General features: G+C 39.2%; 1 protein-coding gene across 10 annotated transcripts in view; it reads left to right on the top strand.

The window, feature by feature from the left end:
- SIL1 (SIL1 nucleotide exchange factor) overlaps positions 1-20,564 on the top strand; it is a 254,106-nt gene that overhangs the window by 181,074 nt on the left and 52,468 nt on the right. For all 10 annotated transcript variants that reach the window (XM_070234176.1, XM_070234178.1, XM_005599371.3 and 7 more), the window contains 2 exons: positions 4,171-4,362; positions 8,953-9,074. In XM_070234176.1, the coding sequence (XP_070090277.1) occupies positions 4,171-4,362; positions 8,953-9,074 (314 nt within the window). The remainder of the gene's footprint in view (positions 1-4,170; positions 4,363-8,952; positions 9,075-20,564) is intronic.

The following is a 20,564-nucleotide window of genomic DNA, read 5'->3' on the forward strand; positions in this document are numbered from 1 at the left end:
TCTTATGACTTATACCCAAAATGTCCAGGATACAATAAAAAAAATCACTCATCATACCAAGAACCAGGAAAATCAAAACTTGGATTGGGAAAGACAACAGATGCCATCAGTGAGATGACTCAGAAGTTGGAATTATCTCACAAGGATTTTAAAGCAGCTATCATAAAAATGCTTCAACAAGCAATTGTGAACACTCTTGAAACAAGTGACAACCTCAGCAAAGAAAAAGAAAATATAAAAAAGAACCAAATGGAATTTCAGAACTGAAAAATACAGCTAAAATTTTTAAAAAGTCACTGGATAGGCTCAAAGCAGAATAAAGATGAGAGAGAAAAGAACCAGTGAACTTGGAGACAGATAAAAATTCCTTAACCTGAGTAACAGAAAATAGATTGAAAACAATTGAACAGAGACTTAGGGACCTGTGGGACTATAACAAAAGATCTAACGTTTATGTCATCGGAGTCTCAGAAGGAGAGGAGAAAGAATATGGGGCTGAAAAAATAATCAAAGAAATAAAGATGGGAAAATTCCCAAATATGCTGAAAGGCATAAACCCATAGATCCATAAAGCTGAATGACTTTTAAATAGAATAAACCCAAAGACATCAACACCATGACACATAACAGTCAGCCTTCTGAAAACTAAAGACGGAAAAAAATCTTGAAAGCAGCTAGAAAGACACAACACAATATCTATAGGGAACAATGATTGAATAACAGTGGATTTTTCATCTGCAACCACAGAGTCCAGAAGGCTGTGGCATAACATTTTTCAAATGCTGAAAAAACCAAACCATTCATTCAGAATTCTGTAGCCAATGAAAGTATCCTTCTGGAGTGAAAGGGAAATCAAGACATGCTCACACAAAGGGAAATTAAGATTTGTCACCAGCAGACCTACCTAAATGAATGATTAAAGAATATTCTCCAGATAGAAAGGAAATAATAACAGAAAGAAACCTGGGACATCAGGAAAAAAGAACAAGAAATGAATAAAAGTAGGGGAAAACATAATATATTGAGTATCCTTCTCTTGAATTTTTAAAATTATGTTTGATAGTTGAAGCAAAAATTATGACATCATTTGTAACTCCATATATGTTCAATATGAATTTCACTGCCAGAGTTACCACTTTTTATTTCTTTGTTGCACTTTCATCCTTCTTGGCCAATTCTCTCTTTTGATGATCCATTTTTATGAAATGTTACAAGGGTTTGTCATTGGGGGATGAGGTAAGCCATACAACCACACACTTGACATCTGTGTATGAACTGAATAATGGATGCATAATGACCAGTCACTGACAGACTTTGAAAGAAGTGATGTGATCAGCCACTGAGCATGATGGGCATTTGTGTTATTTATGTAGTGATTTGTGCACTGAAGAGCTAGAAGCAAAGTTGGTACTTTATGTAATTACAGTTAACATACTGTGACAACTAGAGTTTGAATCGTGTTGGGAGACTGGTGTTGCTTAAACTGTGGGATTGAAATTGGTGCACATCAGATCTGTGCAAAGCAAGAACTGTCTATATCTGATAAAAGACTTGTATCTACAACATATAAAAATCTCTCAAAACTCAACAGTAAAGACCAACAACCTATTTATAAAATGGGCAAAGGATACTAACAGACATTTCACCAAAGAGGATAGGTAGATGGCAAATAAGCATATGAAAAGATGTTTAATGTCATTAGCTGTTAGAGAAATGCAAATTAAATCCACAATGAGATATCACTATACATCTGTAGAGTACCTAAAATAAAAATGGTGATAGTATTAAATACTACTGAGGATGTGGAGAAACTGAATCCTTCATACTTTGTTGGTGGGAATGTAAAGTGGTACAGCCATGCTGAAAAATAATTTGGCAGTGTCTTATAAAACCAAACATATGCTTATCGTACGACCCAGCAATTGCACTCTAGAGCATTTATCCTAGAGAAATAAGAACCTAAGTTTATACAAAATGTTTATATAAATGTTCATGCAGTTTTATTCGTAATAGTCAAAACGTGGAAGCAATTCAAATGTTCTTCAACAGGTGAATGGTTAAACCAACTGTACATCTATACAATGGAATACTATTCAGCATTAAAAACAAATGAACCAGGGGCTGGCCCTGTGGCCAAGTGATTAAGTTCGCACGCTCTGCTTCGGCAGTCCAGGGTTTCACTGGTTCTGATCCTGGGCATGGACATGGCACCGCTCCTCAAGCCATGCTGAGACAGCATCCTACATAGCACAACCAGAAGGACCTACAACTAGAATATACAACTATGTACTGTGGGTTTTGGGGAGAAGAAGAAAAAAAAAAAACAAGAAGATTGGCAACAGATGTTAGCTCAGGTGCCAATCTTTAAAAATAACAAAAACAAATGAACCATTGATATGTGCAGTAACTTGGGTAGATCTCAAGTGCATTATGTTTAGCAAAAAAAGCCTATCTCAAAAGGTTACAGACTATGTGATTCCATCTATATAACATTCTCCAAATGCCAGAACTACAGAGATAGAGAACAAATTAGTGTTTGCCAGGCATGGAGATGGGAGGGAGAGAGTGGGAGTATGAGGTACAGCTATAAAGGAGCACAGTGGAATTGTTTGGTGGTGATGGAACAGTTCTGTAGCTTGAGTGTTCTGGTGATTGCATGAATCAATACATGAGATAAAATTGTATAGAATGATACACACAAACATGCAAATGTGTACATGTAAAAGGTGGTGAAATCTGAATAAGGTCTGTGGTCTAGTTAGCAGTATTGTATCTAGGTCATTTTCTTGGTTTTGATATTGTACTATCCTTATGCAAGGTGTTACCATTGGGGGAAACTGAATGAAGGGTACATAGTACTCTCCGTACTACTTTTGTAATTTCCTATGAGTTTATAATTATTGCAAAATAAAGTGTGTGGTTTTTTGTTTTTTTAATTTTTTTTTCTTTTTTTAAAAAAAAGCCCTTCCTGAGGGCCAGGCACATAGCATTTTTGTGAGGCAAGGATGACTATTTTCTTATCCTGTTCACTTGCCTCTCATCCCACAGCTCTAGGCCATGACTCACCTTTCTCAGACCTCTTTGCCTGGCCTTTGGCAGCCATGCAGAGTCCTTTAGCTGGGTGGACGGAGAGCATTTCGCTGTTGTTTTAGCCCAAAGAAGCAGGATATGGCATCCCATAAATGTGATTGCTCTGCTAGGAGCTTGGTCTTTTTTGAAAGAGTCTGATTCATTTCTTTGGTTGGGGTTTCTAGGGAGTGCTTGTAACTGGGGCGAAAACCCATAGGTAATAGATGAGCAATTTGGAGCTGACAGCTGTTCATCATCCTGCTTTTTATAAATATTCCTGCCTTTTAATTTTTCTTGGAAGGTAGAGACACGAACCACTGTGACCTTTCAGACTCTCTTTATAAGCACTATCCTCTAAAATTGGGAAGAAAACAGGGAGTGTCATGTATAAAATAGCGAATTAAAGTCTTTTATTCACCTCCAACATATCTTCATTTTAAAAATCTTTATATGTGTGTGGGGTGGGGAGGGATTGAGAGAAAATTATTTGAGCCTTGAGTATAGTACATACAGTAATTTAGCCACTTCAAACAGTTGAACAAATTGTACACCTGTAGTTAGATTGACAGTAATGACAGTGATTTAATTTTCATCAGCAAATTGCTCCCACTCTGACAGCTCTTTACCCACAGTTTCCTACATCCGGGTTTCCCTACAGTGCTATTGGATTGGACAGGGCAATGCCAAGATAGTCTATGACTGTAGGAGATAGAGAACCAGGCTGTAGATTACTCCTCCTTAGATCTCAGCCTTTTCATGTGAGGGTAGGGATTGAAGATGAGCTTACATTGTGTCTCCTGACCTCAGTGGTTGCAACAAGAAGACTTTCGCTTCTTCCTGAACATTGAAAGTTGGACTGGGGTAAACAAACCTTGGTAAATCTTGAGTGTCTTTTTGGGCCAGAGGGCTATCGGGGTAGACTCTGAGGGCTTGCTTCTCTAGGCATCCTAGAAAGATTCAGAATTTTTAATATAGATTAAAGAAGATTTTGAGTCCTAGAGCAGCAGTTCTCTGAGGATGGGCATCCATGGTAGACAACAGGAGTCTTGGGGAGATGTTGCCAATCAATTTGATTAATCACCTCTTTGCTGCTCTCCTTAGGCAAGGCAGGCCGAGGTTAAACGGCTCTTTCGCCCTATTGAGGAGCTGAAGAAGGACTTTGAGGAGCTGAATGTTGTCATTGAGAGTGACATGCAGATCATGGTACGGCTGATCAACAAGTTCAATAGTTCCAGCTCCAGTCTGGAAGAGAAGATTGCTGCACTCTTTGATCTTGAATATTATGTTCATCAGGTATTGTATTTCCTGGTCCGTAACTCTGACTTTTTAACTAACAGCTCCAAAAGTAAACCCCACTGCCCCAAGCTCTAAGAAAATAGCATCAACATCTTTACTTCTCTCCCAGGGCATTCAGTATTTTTAATCTAGGCCCAGATCTATTGTAGTAAAAATGCATTTTTTTTTTTTTTTGCTGAGGAAGATTAGCCCTGAGCTAACATCTGTTGCCAATCTTCCTCTTTTTTTGCTTGAGGAAGACTAGCCCTAAGCTAACATCTGTGCCAGTCTTCCTCCACTTTATATGTGGGTCGCTGCCACAGCATGACTGATGAGTGGTGTAGGTCTGTGCCTGGGATCCAAACCCGCAAATCCAGGCCACTAGAGCAGAGTGCCCAAACTTAACCACTGTGCCATATGGCCAGCCCCTGTAAAATACATTCTTAGAGGCCAGAGCCAACCTCTTTTTCATTTGGAGTGTTGCCTCCTGTACTAAACTCTTTGCTCTTAACCTTTTGGCCACTCTGCCTCTCACAGGATACTGGTGCTATTTGAATGAAGCTCAAAAAGGAATAGGTGGATCTAAAGATAAACAGCCAAGAGAAGCCATTTGTTTATTAATAAATTAATTTATTGCATGCCTGTTAAGTCCCAGGCACTGTTCTGGGTACTTAAGATACATCTGTGAACAAAATAGCAGAGGCAGATAGACAATAAACATAACTACTGAGTAAATTATAAAAAATATATTTGAAGGTGATAAATACTGTAGAAAATAAAAAGTAGAGCAGGGTAAGGATTGGCAGTGTTGTGAATGAGCATCTCAGGCAGGAGAAACAGTAAGTACCAAAGCCCTAAGGTGGGAGCATGTCTAGTGTGTTTGAGGAACCACAGGGACGTGAGTGTAGCTGGAGGTCAGAGAAGAGAGAGTAGATGAAGCTCAGAGAGATAACTGAAGGAAGATCATGGAGCATCTTGTAGGCCATGGAAAAAAATGAAATTGGACATTATCGGAGGATGCTGAGCAGAACAACAGCATGATCTGACTTACTTTTAAAGGATCCCTCTGGCTGCTGTGTTGAGAATTCGACTGGAGGTGGGAGGCATGGGTCGAAGCAGGGAAACCAGATAGGAGGTTATTGCAATAATCCAGACTAGGACGATGGTGGTCCAGGAAGGCTGTGTAATCAAAATCAAAGGCTTGTTTGAGATCCTCATCAAGACATAGATCTTCAACGTCCTCCCATGTACAACAGCGTCCTTGTTCTCTGTAAACTAGGCTAAAAGACATTCTTTCTTTAGGATTTTGCCAGCCTTTGTGGTGGTGAGAGAGAATGTGTACTGTATCTGCAGGAATTATGGGGCGGCCTCTTCATCTTCTCCCTCTGCTCATAACTCTTTCTCAGGCCTCAAATAGCAGGTCTGTGATCCTCTTAGAGAAAAAACAGACCTGGGTTGTCTTTCCTCTTTCCAGTCTTTCTCTCCAAGGCGAAAAACAAAAATTCCAACAGCTTTTCCGCTATAGATATTTAAAGGATTAAGGATCTTAGGGGTTATTGGCCAGTTCCTCTGATGTTGACAGCTTTTATTTTTTCTCATCTTAACATGCTTGGATGGATCTTTAGGTATCAGATTTCTATAGGCTCTTCCTTTAGTTGCAGCATAAAAGGCCAAAATGACTAGAGAGAGTGAATACACAGGAGGCTAGCAGGGCCTCAACAAATTTTTTTTTCTCGTCAAGCCTGCTAGTCGCCTGGCAGTGTCATCTTTAGGGTGACATCCCATTCTGCTTTCATGACTTTTTGCTGGGCCTGGTAAAGAGTTTCTTGGACATGACCAAACTCAGCCTGAGGTCAGCCCAAGAACCAGTTCCCTGGTGGAGGCCAAACTTGCTCTGTTGGCAGAAGAGTCATAAATTTTGTGGGTTTTTTACCCTTTGATTGGAAATATAAAGTCCTTGGTTTAGGTTGGTATGTCAGGCTTCCACACGGTTGTGATTTCACAGGGAGATTAAAGAAGATGCAGTTTGACCTCGAGTTCCAGTTGTGATGGGGAATTGGGGTGATGTGGTGCTACCTTTGAGGAAGATAGCACTTTTTTTGCCAGAAACTTCACCAGTCCTCTTGTGTTCTAGACTCACTGATTAGAAGTTTTGAGGATCCATGGGCTTCAAGGACCCAAACTGGATCTGCCCAAGGATTTCTCACAGCCATATTTGAATTATTAAACAGGATTTGTGAAAAGCAAAACCGTGTTTGTGGAAAACAGTTTGAGAGTTATTTATGAGGAGTGGCCTCTGTCCGCCCCATCCACCCTAGGGCAGTGTGTTTGCCTTCTCTCATATGACTCCTCAATTATTTACCATCACTTCTCCCTTTCTCTGTTTCTTGTTCTCTCATTGTCTTGTCAGTGCTCTGGTTCTCTTTTTTCTTGAGTGTTGGCACAGTTCCCTGCTGCCCCCTTCCTTGTGCACTCCCGCCTTCTACCTTGAGCTCTTCTCCACATGTCCCACCCTATCCTAGAGGCAGCCTGAGAAAAGTTCTGGCTACAGACCCAGATAGGAAGCTGCTGACCAGGGCCCTGCTCATGCTTTCTCATGTGTGACACTGGGCAGGGCCCAGATTTTGGAGCTTGATCTTCTGTGTATGCAGTGGGAAGAATGACTCTTTTCTTCCTCATCTCCAGTGAAATAATAAATGAGAAAACATCTTGAAAAGGCTGAAGTGCTTATGTAAATGTCAGCATTTATAGCACCATGAATTATCTTTGTAGTAATAAAGATAAAGTGAATCTAGAACAGAACCTCTGTGACTCTGGGCTGCTTTGCTCTGGGCCTGTCAGAGTGGCAGCTGCTCTGCTAGGAACTCATACCAGCTTTGGTAAATAACTGTCCCAAGCATGGAATGACAGGACTCTGAGCCATGGTTTTGTATCCAGAAAACCTAGAGGAAGGAGGGACAAAGGAGAGGTAGTGAATTCTTAGATTTTAAAATCAGAGTATGTGAGGAAGTACTCTTTGTGCTTGTGTCAGCAAAGCACCCCTCCCTGAGTCTCCCTAGTTAAGCTGGGCTATAGCCTAATAATCATCCCTTTTCATAAGGACAGATTGGGGCAGAAAAACCCCAGCCCTGGTTTGGGGCCCTGATGGCAGAACAGACTCCATTCTTATTTCACGACCCTGGATTGGCCATCCCTTCAGGTCTGTGGTATCAGGGACCCATCCATTTTGTTGGCACAGATACCCTAGATTGCCTTTTTTACTTACAGTGGAGTTTATTTCAGTAACATTTTTATGTGATCAAATTCATTCACTGATTTGATGATTATTTATTGAGCGTCTGATTATATGCTTAGCACTATTCTAGTCACTGGACCTACAACAGTGGACAGACAGACAACAGACAGACAGACAGATGGACAAAAACCTCTCCTCTTGAGGAGATTATATCAGAATGTATAAGAATGACCTTCTAAGTGACATAAACAGGCTAGGCCAACCCAAAAACATAGGTAGAGTCAAATATAGTCCTTCAAACTCAGTTTTTCTGTTAGAGCCCTCTTCCAGTTTGGAAGGACACAGTCAGGTAGGAAAGGGCTCGGTGGTGTCTGGAGAAAAAAGGATGGGTAGCAGTCACCTTGTTGTTGGGCTCTAGCTTCCTGATGATTTGTAGAGGGGGATCAGCAGGTAGGCAAGAGGCAGCCTTTGTTGCAACAAAGATATTTTCAAGGGAGACTGTAGCTACTGCATAGGGATAACAGGATCCAGTGACCTTTCTGAGGAAGTTGAGTTTTCTTGTTCCAGGATACTAATGAAACTTGGGGGATGAGATCCCCTATAGAATAAAAGAGAGAGTCCGGACTTGGGGCTATGGACTTTAAATGATAGGCTACACCAGTGCCGTCTGATAGAACTTTATGTGATGATGGAAATGTTCTGCACTGTCCAATAATAGCCACTAGCCAATAGCACAAGCCTAGACTAAACCGTTTGAGAGAGACTTCTCTGCAGATTTTATCATGAATGTTCTAAGATTCAGTCAACCTTATTCTGTATGTAGCGAGGAAGAGGGAAGAGAAGGGTACTATTGTTATTCCTCTCCTAGCACTCTTCTAGCCCCCCAACCCGTAACAGGTTCCTTTTGTATTCCTGACTTCTAATTAAAAATAAGGTTTTTCTTTAAATGTCTGCTGCCTCCACTGCCCCCAGTGGGGCAGGACATCAACAGGAAGCATGGCAGTATTTAGTAATGCTGATGACGCCACATCTTTATGTTAACAGCTTGTACATTAGGAGTAAGCTTTATGACTCATTATGGTATTAGAATTTTCCAGGACATGTTTGGCATAAGCAATAGCTAGGTGCCATTTCTGCCGGTTCCCATGCAGGTACTCATAAATCATGTTAGATGAATTAGGAATTCTCCAATTTAAGATTACTTAAAAACTTAGTTTTTACAAATCCTTTCCTAGCTAGTCAGAAAAGCCACTGTTGCTTTTTACTTGACGTTTTAGTTTGGTTTTGAATAGTCACCAAAAGAAAAGCCATAAGAAGAACTCTTCTTTCCTTGATGGCTGTACTATATTTACTAAGCGGTACCTTTGTTGCAGATGGATAATGCACAGGACCTGTTTTCCTTCGGTGGCCTTCAAGTCGTGATCAATGGGCTGAACAGCACAGAGCCCCTGGTAAAGGAGTATGCAGCATTTGTGCTGGGGGCTGCCTTTTCCAGGTAAGCAGCGTGGATGGACAACCCATTGGCCAGAATCGTTTGGGCCCTTCAGGTAAAGTCTAGCTTTGCTCTTGACCTGATTGACTTGGTAGAAGGTTACACTTGAGTTCATGCACATCCCTATCCACATTTCAATGTAATCCCAATGAAACTAGAGTAAGAATTTGATTCTGCCCTTACTCCAGGTAGATAAGAATTTTGACTTGTGTTGTCATTATCTGTGATTCTTTGTTCCTCCCATCTTATATGTATGGACATTTGAAAGCATATTTTAGGTCATATTCTCTGTTTTATTCAAAGCAAATAAAAAGTTAGACTAACCATAGATAATTGAGAAGGAGGTGAATGAATTCCAAGAGTTGATCCGTTGGGCAGTAAAGATACATCTATTGATGAATAAATGATGAACCTGACCAAGGAGGGCCTTTTGAGGGGAATGTGTCTTCCATTAGTTGCCTGGAACCAATCAACATGCAGTCATGTTATCATGCTTTCTGGATTGGGAGTTATTTAAATTTCAGTTAGTCTGACTTGTGCTAGAAGACTGATCAGGCAAGAGGAATGGGGAGACAGCGTCTCCAAAGAGTTGATGCAGAAGGATATGTAGGCACTACATCATTATACTCATCCTAAGAAAGTCCAGATGTCTTCAAACTGCAGTTGGTTGAATGGAGCTGTAGTTCCTTCTGCTTTTGAAAATCTGCTCCTAGGACCATTTGTTCCTCTAAAACAGGAACCGATGTTCTGATTCTTGCTGCAAGGGCATGGGTGGTGGCTATTAGGGGTTGTCTTGCTTGGATGCAGGGATTGTGATGTTGTAGGAGAAAGTCTATTCTGAACATTTTTACCGTTGGAGGTTTTATTTTGAAAAGATTCCCTTTGCCTTTCATCTGTGCTTATCTTTATTTAATTAGAATTTCAGTCTAATGCCCTCTCTTTCTGAAAGGCTTCAGTATCTTTTCTTAGCAAATTGAGGGGCTAAGCTGGGAAGGCCATAATTGTTCCATGAGGAGAGGCTGAGAGCACTGCAGGCCTTTGTTTCCTTTATCATTAACCTGCCTTGATCTTTAAGCCCTGGTTGTCATGTGGTTGTGTTGTTGACAGTCAAGGCTGTGGCCTCCAAGGCACTCTACCTCCGCTGGTCTCACCTACCAGAGCCAGACAGTCTCCCTGGAAGCCCAGGGAAATCTCTGCCTATGCATCCACTGGAAAGGTGGAGAATCTGTGAGTTTGTCATTGGTAGCTATGATTTCAGCCCTGAAGAAGTTCAAGGTCTTATCCTAATAAGGCTTTAGGGGCTTGAAAACTTACTGAGGCTCACTTTTTGTTTTTCAAGCCATAAAAGAACTAAATCAAACATTATTAACCTCTCTCCCCAAACCGTTTTTGGAAATCTTTTCTGCAATCCCAAGCACTTTCTTTCCACTTTCAATATGAACAAATGATCCTAGATGTCCCTTGCTTATGGAAAGGCATTTCTTGCGGGAAACTGTGTAGCATCTTGATGTCACATGTTAGTTAAAGGGGACTAACTAAGTGACAAGAAGCATGCATTCGGCCTGCTTAGGAGGCCATAACTCACCCAGGGGCTGTGCCAATATGTGATGTTATTAAGACTTTTCTATGATTGTATTAGCATTAGGCCATGTTAACATTTATGCAGCATCACTAAAATTTAAATAGAGATAAATATAAAATATTGCAATTTAGTGTTTTGATGGGAAGCAAACTGCTGTATTCAAAATGTTCTAGCCGGGCTTTTGATGGCTCACTGGAGGGCAGTTACAGTCACAGCATGGTAGGGCGCCAGAGCTTTTGGAAGTCAGCAGCAGGCTCCTGAACATCATGAAATTGTCAATATTTTATTCAAAGAGGAATTTGATAGAAGGTAAGAATAGTTCTATGCAGAGAGGCAGGTTTCAGTGCTCTAGTCTGATATTCATTCTTTACTCTTGATGCCCTAAGTATTGGTTCTGAAGCTCCCTACCTGCCCCTGGCATACAGGTATACAAACACACGTGCGTGCGCGCGCGCGCACACACACACACACACACACACACACACACACACACACACAGAGTGATTGGATGAGCTTGCTCTTTGTCAAGAGGGCATTTGTGGGATAGTGAACACAATGGAATCATGGAGTCCCAGGATTTGGGGGTATTATTTAGAAGTCATTCCTTCTAGTTTTCTGCTGATAGGCAAGAAATTGCTCAGTCAGTCCAGATATTTGGGTATTTTAGAGGACTAGGCAGGCCACTGTACCTGGAATCAGAAAATCTAGGTTCAAGTCCAATCTCTATCATTTACTGGCTGTTTGCCCATGGACAAGTGGTTTCACCTTTCTAAGCCTCACCTTTTTCATTTGTTAACTAGAAACAATAATAGATGTCCTCTGAATTTCATAAGATTAAGTGAATGTGAAATAACATAATATACAATAGGTCCTGTGAAAGTGCTTATAAAGCACCTGTCAACGATAGGGATGTAACATCATCATATTCATCATGTGTCCTTTTTACTGAGTTTTCACTCTTACTCTTTTTTTTTTTTTTTTTTCACAGTACAACCCTTTATTGTCCTCATTTTCTCTTCTAAGATGCTTATATTTTACCACCTATATTTCTTGGTGCTAATCTTGCTGCTTCATGAAGGTGTTTATTTGCCTGGGTTAATTGCTCAATAAGGCTTCCACACCCATTTCTATGGATGAAGAGATCTCTTGCCTGGTGTTAAATGTAAAGCAATTATTCCAAGATCAAGAAGAAAGAGTTGACATAAATGTAATTGATGTGGCCACTGAATGTTACATGACCACTGAAATAGTTTGTTCCCTTATTTAAATATTATTCACACTTATTTATGGGTCACACACACTTATTTTCTGCTGTTTGTTGCCCATGGGTAAGGCAGGTTAAGCTCTTGGATAAGATATGCAGAGATAGGAGACTGATGCTTTTGATAACTTCATCTTTTCATGGTTTCTTTCTTTCTTTTTTTTTTTTTAACCTCCTTTCTTCTTCTTCAAGTCAGTTGTTTTCAATGGGCTTTCTATAACCTGTCTTTAGTCTGACCGACCAGGAGTCTCTGGAATCTCAGACAAGCCATTTGTGTTTCTGTGTAAAGGAAGTCTCAGAAAGGCCTTGTGAATTTCAGAGGCCATGTGGCCTTCTATAATCTGGTTTGGTTTTACTTAGCAGCAAACTGGCTGTTTCCTTTTGTTTTCCTCTTATCTCCCTATATGTTTCCTTTAACTTTTAACTGTCAGGAACTAAATTATCAAGAAACTGGTGTGCTTACCTTAGGGAACACTGGCTTTTCCTGTTCTCATGCCCCCACCTCAGTCACTTTTGGTGTCCTATATCCATCTTTAATAACTCACATTCTGATCTGCAAATGTATGAATTACTGTGCAGTTACATGGGCTTGTAAGTGCTCCTTGTATGCTGCACTTTTGTTTGAACTGTCCACAGTTTGCGGGGTATCATGGACCTGTGCCCAGTATGAAAAAGGGATGTACATGTGTCATCCGTCGCAGTGTGATTGTGTTCTGTTATGGTGGATCCCTGGAACAGGATTCTGTCCTATCCTCTCTCTCCTTGCCTCTTCCTTGGTACTTCCTTAGCAGATTTTAGCTTACATATATCTCTTTATAAAATGAATATCTCCCTTAATCCCAACCCTACATCCCCTCATCCCATGCTTTATTGGCTCTCCAGTTTCCTCAGCTGTACTCTTCCTGCTAAAGTTTTACCAGTTCATTTTTAACCATTTGGCCAGTGCCGTATCACTGTGTCCCATCTCCATCTGTTGGTCTCTGATTTCCAGACTTCTTTGCTGTCATCCTCAGTGAATTTCAGTGATCATCTGCATCTTCTCTCCTCTGTCTTTCCTAATGGCTTTTGTGAGCTTGCTGGGGATCAATGTTCTCAACTCCATGTATCTTTATCTTTACTTCTGTTGTCCACTAGATGTCTTGAAACTCATTTCTTCCAACATCTCATGTTCTCTGACCATCTTCATTGTCTCTTCCCATTTTCATCTCTCCTGTTGAACACGGTTTTTATCCTTATTGTGACCTCCAGCCTCTGCACTTCTTCCTGTTTTCCCCTTCACCATCAGTGCTCCTCATTCTCTTCTCTCTCTCTAGGTTCCTTCCTCTTAGTTCACAAATGTCTCAACTACCTATCCACTGACTCCTGTCCCAGCACTAACTTATCCATCACCTCCAACCTGCCAACCTATATTTTCCTTCTCTTCCACACTTCTTAAAGAGTATACACAAAGGGATCCAGATAAGTGCATGTGAGCATTATGTTCCTACTATCACTGAAATTTTTCAAGAGTATTTTGGAATCATTGACATTTCTTTAGCAGTTAACAATGTTGACCACTACTTTCCTTTGGAAACTTTACTTCTCTGCTGCCCTGTGATTATCCCTTGTTTCTTGTATGCCTGTAATTAATTACTCCCTCTCTTTTTCCTTTAATGGCAACATCATCTTCTTACTATCTCCTAATTATAGTTATTCACCAAGATTTTTCTGACCTTTTCCCTTTTCTCTCTTCATTTTCTCTGCCAGTGATCCTGTCTGTTCCCATGGTTTCAAATTCTGCCTCATTGTGGACGACTCCAATGTCTGTGAAGTCCGACCTTTCTCCTCAGGTCCCATCCTCCATTTCCACCAGACTGTCTAATTGCACCTCAGTCTCAAGAAGAAAGTGGAATTCATTTTTGTCTCTCTCACAAACTAAATTTTTCTTCCCACATTGTCTTTTTATCTATTCTTGGCAGTATGATTGTCATAGTTACCCAAGCTTGAAACTTTTGAGTGATATTTGAGTCTTCTTTCTCCCTATTTAGTTATTTAGTTGGTGACTGAATCCTATGGATTTTTATTTCCACTGTTACTGTCTACTAAACAACTATTTCCCTTTTTTAAATCTATTTTAAGGAATATATATGATGATGTTACATCCCTATCGTTGACAGGTGCTTTATAAGCACTTTCACAGGACCTATTGTATATTATGTTATTTCGCATTCACTTAATCTTATGAAATTCAGAGGACATCTATTATTGTTTCTAGTTAACAAATGAAAAAGGTGAGGCTTAGAAAGGTGAAACCACTTGTTCATGGGCAATTGTGAGAACTGCTAGGAAATAAAACATGAGTAGTCTAAACCAAGCTTAGTAATCCCATTCTTGGATGTAGATTGATTTAGAGATGGGCATATGACCCAGTTCTGACCAATGAAACATAAAGAGATGTTTGCTGGGAAGGCTTCTGGGAGGATTTTGCTCTCTTATAAAAAGAAAGATAGCAAGGAGACCCTGCCTACCTCTTCCTGCCTTGATTGCCGTTGTCTTGGAGCTACAGCAGCTGGCTTAGACCAGTGAGGTGAGAAGCACAAGGACAAAAGCCAACATGCTGAGGAGCATAAAACAGGAGAAAGGCAGAAGGAGGCTAGGTCCTTTATGATATAGTTTAGCTACTGTACTGATTTTGAAATCATCTACTTCCAGACTTTTGTTGTGAGAGATGATTAAATGTCTTTGTTTTTTAAAAACCAATGTTAGTCATTATTCTTTTACTTGCAACTAAACATACTCATATTAATAAAATTTCTAAAATATCTCTGGGGTCTTTTAAATTCCCTTGGCTACTTCATAGCATTCATCTCAATTTGCAATTATATATTTGTTTGATTACTTGTTTACTTTTGATAACCCCTATTAGACACTATGAGGAGGATTGGATTCATTTTCTTTTCTTTTCTTTTTTTCCTGAGGAAGATTAGCCCCGAGCTAACATCTGTGCTACTTTTCCTCTTTTTGCTTGAGGAAGATTTGCCATGAGCTAACATCTATACCAGTCTTCCTCTATTTGGTATGTGGGTTGCCACTACAGCACGGCCACGGATGAGTGGTGTAGGGCCCTGCCCGGGAACTGAACCTGGGCTGCCAAAGCATAACACTCTGAACTTAACCACTAGTCCATGCGGGAGGCGCTTGTTTTGTTTTGTTTTGTTTTTTATTGTGGTCATAATAGCTTATAACATAGTGAGATTTCAGTTGTACATTATTATTTGTCATATAGCATTTAAGTATGCCCCTTCACCCCTTATGGCCACCTTCCACCTCCCCTGCCCCCAGTAACCACTAATTTGTTCTCTTTGTCCATAAGTTTGTTTATATTCCATATAAGAGTGAAATCATATGGTGTTTGTCTTTCCCTCTCTGGCTTATTTTGCTTAACATGATGCCCTCAAGGTTTATCCATGTGGTTGTGAATGGGACAATTTTGTCTTCTTTTATGGCTGAGTAGTATTCCATTGTATATATATACCACATCTTTATGCAATCATCCGTCGATGGCCACTTGGATTGCTTACACATCTTGGCTATTGTGAATAATGTTGCAATGAACATAGGGGTGCATAAGTCTTTTCGAATTATTGATTTCAAGTTCTTTGGGTGAATACCCAGTAGTGAGATAGCTGGGTCATATGGTATTTTTTTAATTTTTTGAGAAATCTCCATACTGGTTTCCCTAGTGGCCGCACCAGTTTGCATTCTCACCAGCAGTGGATGAGGGTTCCCTTTTCTCCACAACATCTCCAACATTTGTTATTTTTTTGTCTTGGTGATTATAGCCGTTCTAACGGGTATAAGATGATATCTAAGTCTAGTTTTGATTTGCATTTCCCTGATGATTAGTGATGTTGAGCATCTTTTCATGTGCCTATTGGCCATCTGTATATCTTCTTTGGAAAAATGTCTGTTCATATCTTCTGCCCACTTTTTGATTGGATTGTTTGTTTTTTTTGTAGTTCACTTGTGTGAGTTCTTTATATGTTATGGAGATTAACCCCTTATTGGATATATGATTTGCAAATATTTTCTCCCAATTGGTGGGTTGTTTTTTCATTTTGATCTTGATTTCTTTTGCCTTCCAGAAACTCTTTAGTCTGAGGAAGTCCCATTTGTTTATTTTTTCTTTTGTTTCCCTTGTCTGAGTAGACATAGTATTTGAAAAGATCCTTTTAAGTATGATGTTAAAGAGTGTACTGCCTATATTTTCTTCCAGAAGTTTCATGGTTTAAGGTCTTACCTTCAAGTGTTTGGTCCATTTTGAGTCTATTTTTGTGCATGGGGAAAGATGATGGTCTACTTTCATTCTTTTGCATGTGGCTGTCCAGTTTTCCCAGCACCATTTACTGAAGAGGCTTTCCTTTATTGCATGTTCTTGGCTCCTTTGTCAAAGATTAGCTGTCCGTTGGTGTGTGGTTTTCTTTCTTGGCTTTCAGTTCTGTTCCATTGATCTATGTGTCTGTTCTTGCACCAGTACCATGCTGTTTTGATTACTATAGCTTTGTAATATATTTTGAAGTCAGGGATTGCGATACCTCTAACTTTGTTCTTGTTTTTCAGGATTGCTTTGGTTATTCAGGGTCCTTTGTTGCCCCATTTGAATTTTAAGATTCTTTGTTCTATTTCTGTGAGGAAGGTCATTGGGATTCTAATTGGGATTGCATTGAATCTGTAGATTGCCTTAGGTAGTATGGATGTTTTAACTGTTTATTCTTCCAATCCATGTGCATGGAATATCTTCCCATTTTGTTGTCATTATTGATTTCTTTCAGTAATGTTTTATAATTTTCTTTGTATAGGTCTTTCACCTCCTCAGTTAAATTTATTCCTAGATATTTTATTCTTTTTGTTGTGACTGTAAATGGGATTGTGCTCTTGAGTTCTTGTCTGTTAGTTCGTTATTTGAGTATAGAAATGCTACTGATTCTTGTAAATTGACTTTGTACCCTGCAACTTTGCCATGGTTGTTGATTATTTCTAATAGTTTTCCAATGGATTCTTTAGGGTTTTCTATATATAAAACCATGTTGTCTGCAAACAGCAAGAGTTTCACTTCTTCTGTGCCTGTTTGGATTCCTTTTATTTCTTTTTCTTGCCTAATTGCTCTGGCCAAACCTCTAGTACTATGTTGAATAAGAGTGGTGAGAGTGGACACCCTTGTCTTGTTCCTCTTCTCGGAGGGATGGCTTTCAGTTTTTGCCCAGTGAGTATGATGTTGGCTGGGTTTGTCATATAAGGCCTTTATCATGTTGAGGTACTTTCCTTCTATACCCATTTTATTGAGTGTTTTTTATCATGAATGGATGTTGGATCTTGTCAAATACTTTCTCTACATCTATGGAGATTATCATGTGGTTTTTATTCCTCATTTTGTTAATGTAGTGTATCACATTGATTCATTTGCAGATGTTGAATCATCCCTGTGACCTTGGTATGAATCCCACTTGATTGTGGTGTATGATCTTTTTAATGTATTGCTATATTTGATTTGCCAATATTTTGTTCAGAATTTTTGCATCTATGTTCATCAGTGATATTGCCTTGTAATTTTCCTTGTTTGTGTTGTCCTTATCTGGCTTTGGCATCAGGGTGATGGTGGCCTCATAGAATGTGTTAGGAATATTTCCGTCTTCCTCAATTTTTTGGAACAGTTTGAGAAGAAGAGTAATAAATCTTTGAATGTTTGCTAGAATTCTCCTGAGAAGCCATCTGGTCCTGGACTTTTATTTTTGGTGAGGTTTTTGATAACAGTTTCAACCTCTTTACTTGTGATTGGTTTATTCAGATTCTCTATTTCTTCTTGATTCAGTCTTGGGAGGTTGTAAGAGTTGAAGAATTTATCCATTTCTTCTAGATTGTCCAGTTTGTTGGCATATAGTTTTTCATAATATTCTCTTATAATCTTTTGTATTTCTGTGGTATCCATTGTAATTTCTCCTCTTTCATTTCTAATTTTATTTGTTTGAGCCTTCTCTCTTTTTTTCTTGGTGAGTCTAGCTAAGAGTTTGTCAATTTTCTGTATCTTCTCAAAGAACCAGCTCCTTGTTTCATTGATCCTTTTTACAGTCTTTTTTGTTTCAATTTCATTTATTTCTACTCTAATTTTAATTTTTCCCTCCTTCTGCTGAGTTTGGGGCAGCCTCTTGTTTTCTATCTTAATCTTGCTGTCTCCCTAGTATATAGCGCTGGACCCAGCATTGAGTGCTAGAAAATAATTATTAAATGAATAAATGAGGAAACAAAAGAGTAAACAGATACCTAGGAAATGAAATATTTTCCAGATAGCATATGGAGGCTGAGTGGAGAGTGCTGTCTTTATTATTATTGACGTAATAGTGTATGATTCAGATACCACTCCTTGACCCTTTAAAATCTGAGGCCATGGAAATGAGTATGTAGCCCCCTGGCTGAAGGCCCAGAAAATAAGAAGGTTAGAGATTGGAATGAGGTCAGATATTAGAGATGCCAGCATTTGAATAAAAGTTTAAATGTGACACCTAGGACTGGTTCCGAGTTCTTGACTCCAGGAGCTAATTTTTCACACTCCTCCAGTTACAGGGGAGTGCGCAAACCATTTTGTATTTGATAAATTGATTAGCATATTAACCAGGATTGGCCCAGGCAATTGAATAGCCATAGGTCTTAAAGCTGCATTCAAAGTCTAATTTCTTTTTTCAAATGGCAATTAATGATAAATGGAAAATAAGCTCTAAGCCTGACCAGTCACCCTAAGTACTGCAGAAACCAAGACTGCATTCTGGAGAGGAGCATACTACTTTGCTTAATTAATCTGTCTCTGTGATATACCCCTGCCTCCTCCTCATCTCTGTGTGGCTGCCTTCAGATTTTTTTCATTGTTGACTACCTCCTTCTTAATTTCTTCCCTGCATAACTCCACCCCACAAAGTACTTTCCTTTTAACTCTATTAGCATTTATTGTCTGGACTCTTAAGTTGACTCTTTGATACATCTTATTCTCTGCGTATGCCAGTTCTTTCCTCTGTTTCCCCAATAAAATTGAAAGTTTCTTGAGAGTAAACTCTGGTACCCAAGTCTGTAGTACCCACAGTACCTTATAGAGGATAAGTTTCATGTAGCTGCTTAGAGCATTTCATGGTGCAAACTAAATGGTCTAACACAAAAGCTGAAATCACCAAAAACTAGTGGGAAGAATGAAACCAATAAGAGCAGAGGATCGTTTTATTTTCTCTTCTATTTTGTTTGATTTTTATTCCAATGAATATGTGTTACATTTGTAATTAAAATTTAAACAATAAGTAACAAAACAAAACAGAACTGGGAGACTTCTGTATTTAGCAAATGGTGGTTTACATTTCCCAAGAAGCATTCTTGGTTCAGCATACATGAAGATACTGGATTAAATATTTAAACATTTCCTTAAATGCTCAATTCAGCTGACAAACTGTAGGGTCACTGCTTTGCATGACTAAAGGAGAAATTAATAATATCATTTTTCTTATGTGGTGGCCGTGCAAGAAAGTGCGAGAAGTCCTAAAGAGAAATATAGTGGAAAGTACAAATCCTAAGAGATGTGGAACACTGAAACTTATAGCTGTTCTGGGGACATTTGCCGTTCCCTGGTGGCCAAGAGCTGTAGGTTTCAAAAGACTTTGTAAGTTGGGGGACAGGAGACAAAGCCTACAGCCATGAAAGGGAGAACTAGAAAAATGATCTTCCACTCAAAAGAAGATGTTAAGGCAATTTTGTTTTGATTGGAAGGGAGAAAAATTCTCCAGAAAATTCTTCACTCAAGCCAGCCCTAGAGTATATTTGGCCTGGAAGTCATATTCGTTTTGTGGCTTAAAAATCTGCAACCTGAGAATTTAGTCTAAAATGGTCTTAAGTAATAAACTGGAAAAAATGTTTGCAACTTATATCACAGATGTAGCATTACTATTCCTAATGTATATAATAAGTACCTAAAAATAGAGAATAAATACAATAATAACCTTGTAGAAAAATGGGCTAGACACACACAGTTCGCAGGATAAAGAAAATATAAATGGCTTAATCGTATGAAAAATGCTCAGTCTCACTCATAAGAAGATAAAGATCAATTAAGACTATACTGAGATAGGGGAGTGAAACTACTGTATGATACTGTGATGGTAGCTCTATATCATTATACATTTGTCCAAACCCATAGAAAGTACCATACCAAGAGTGAACCCTAAGGTGGACTTTGGGCGATGATGACATGCCAATGTAGGTTCATCAGTTATAACAAATGTATTGCTTTGGTGCCATGTTGATAGTGGAGGTGGCTATGCCTATGTGCAGGGAGCATGTGGAAACTGTCTTTTCTGCTCAAATTTTCTATGAACCTAAAACTGCTCTAGAAAATCAAGTCTATTAAAAAAAAAACTGTACTGAGTTTTTCTCCTATCAGATTGACAGAAATCCAAAACTTGATAGCATATTCTATTTGTGAAGCTGTGGGGAAATAGGCTCTCATATATTGCTAGTGGAACTATGAAATGGTACAACACTTACAGAATGAAATTTGGCAATATCTAGAAAAATTGCACATGTATTTACCCTTTGAAATATTATTTCTACTTCCAGAATTCTACCTCTAAAATACATTGAT

The sequence above is a fragment of the Equus caballus genome, chromosome 14, assembly GCF_041296265.1.
Source record: "Equus caballus isolate H_3958 breed thoroughbred chromosome 14, TB-T2T, whole genome shotgun sequence".
NCBI lineage: Eukaryota > Metazoa > Chordata > Mammalia > Perissodactyla > Equidae > Equus > Equus caballus.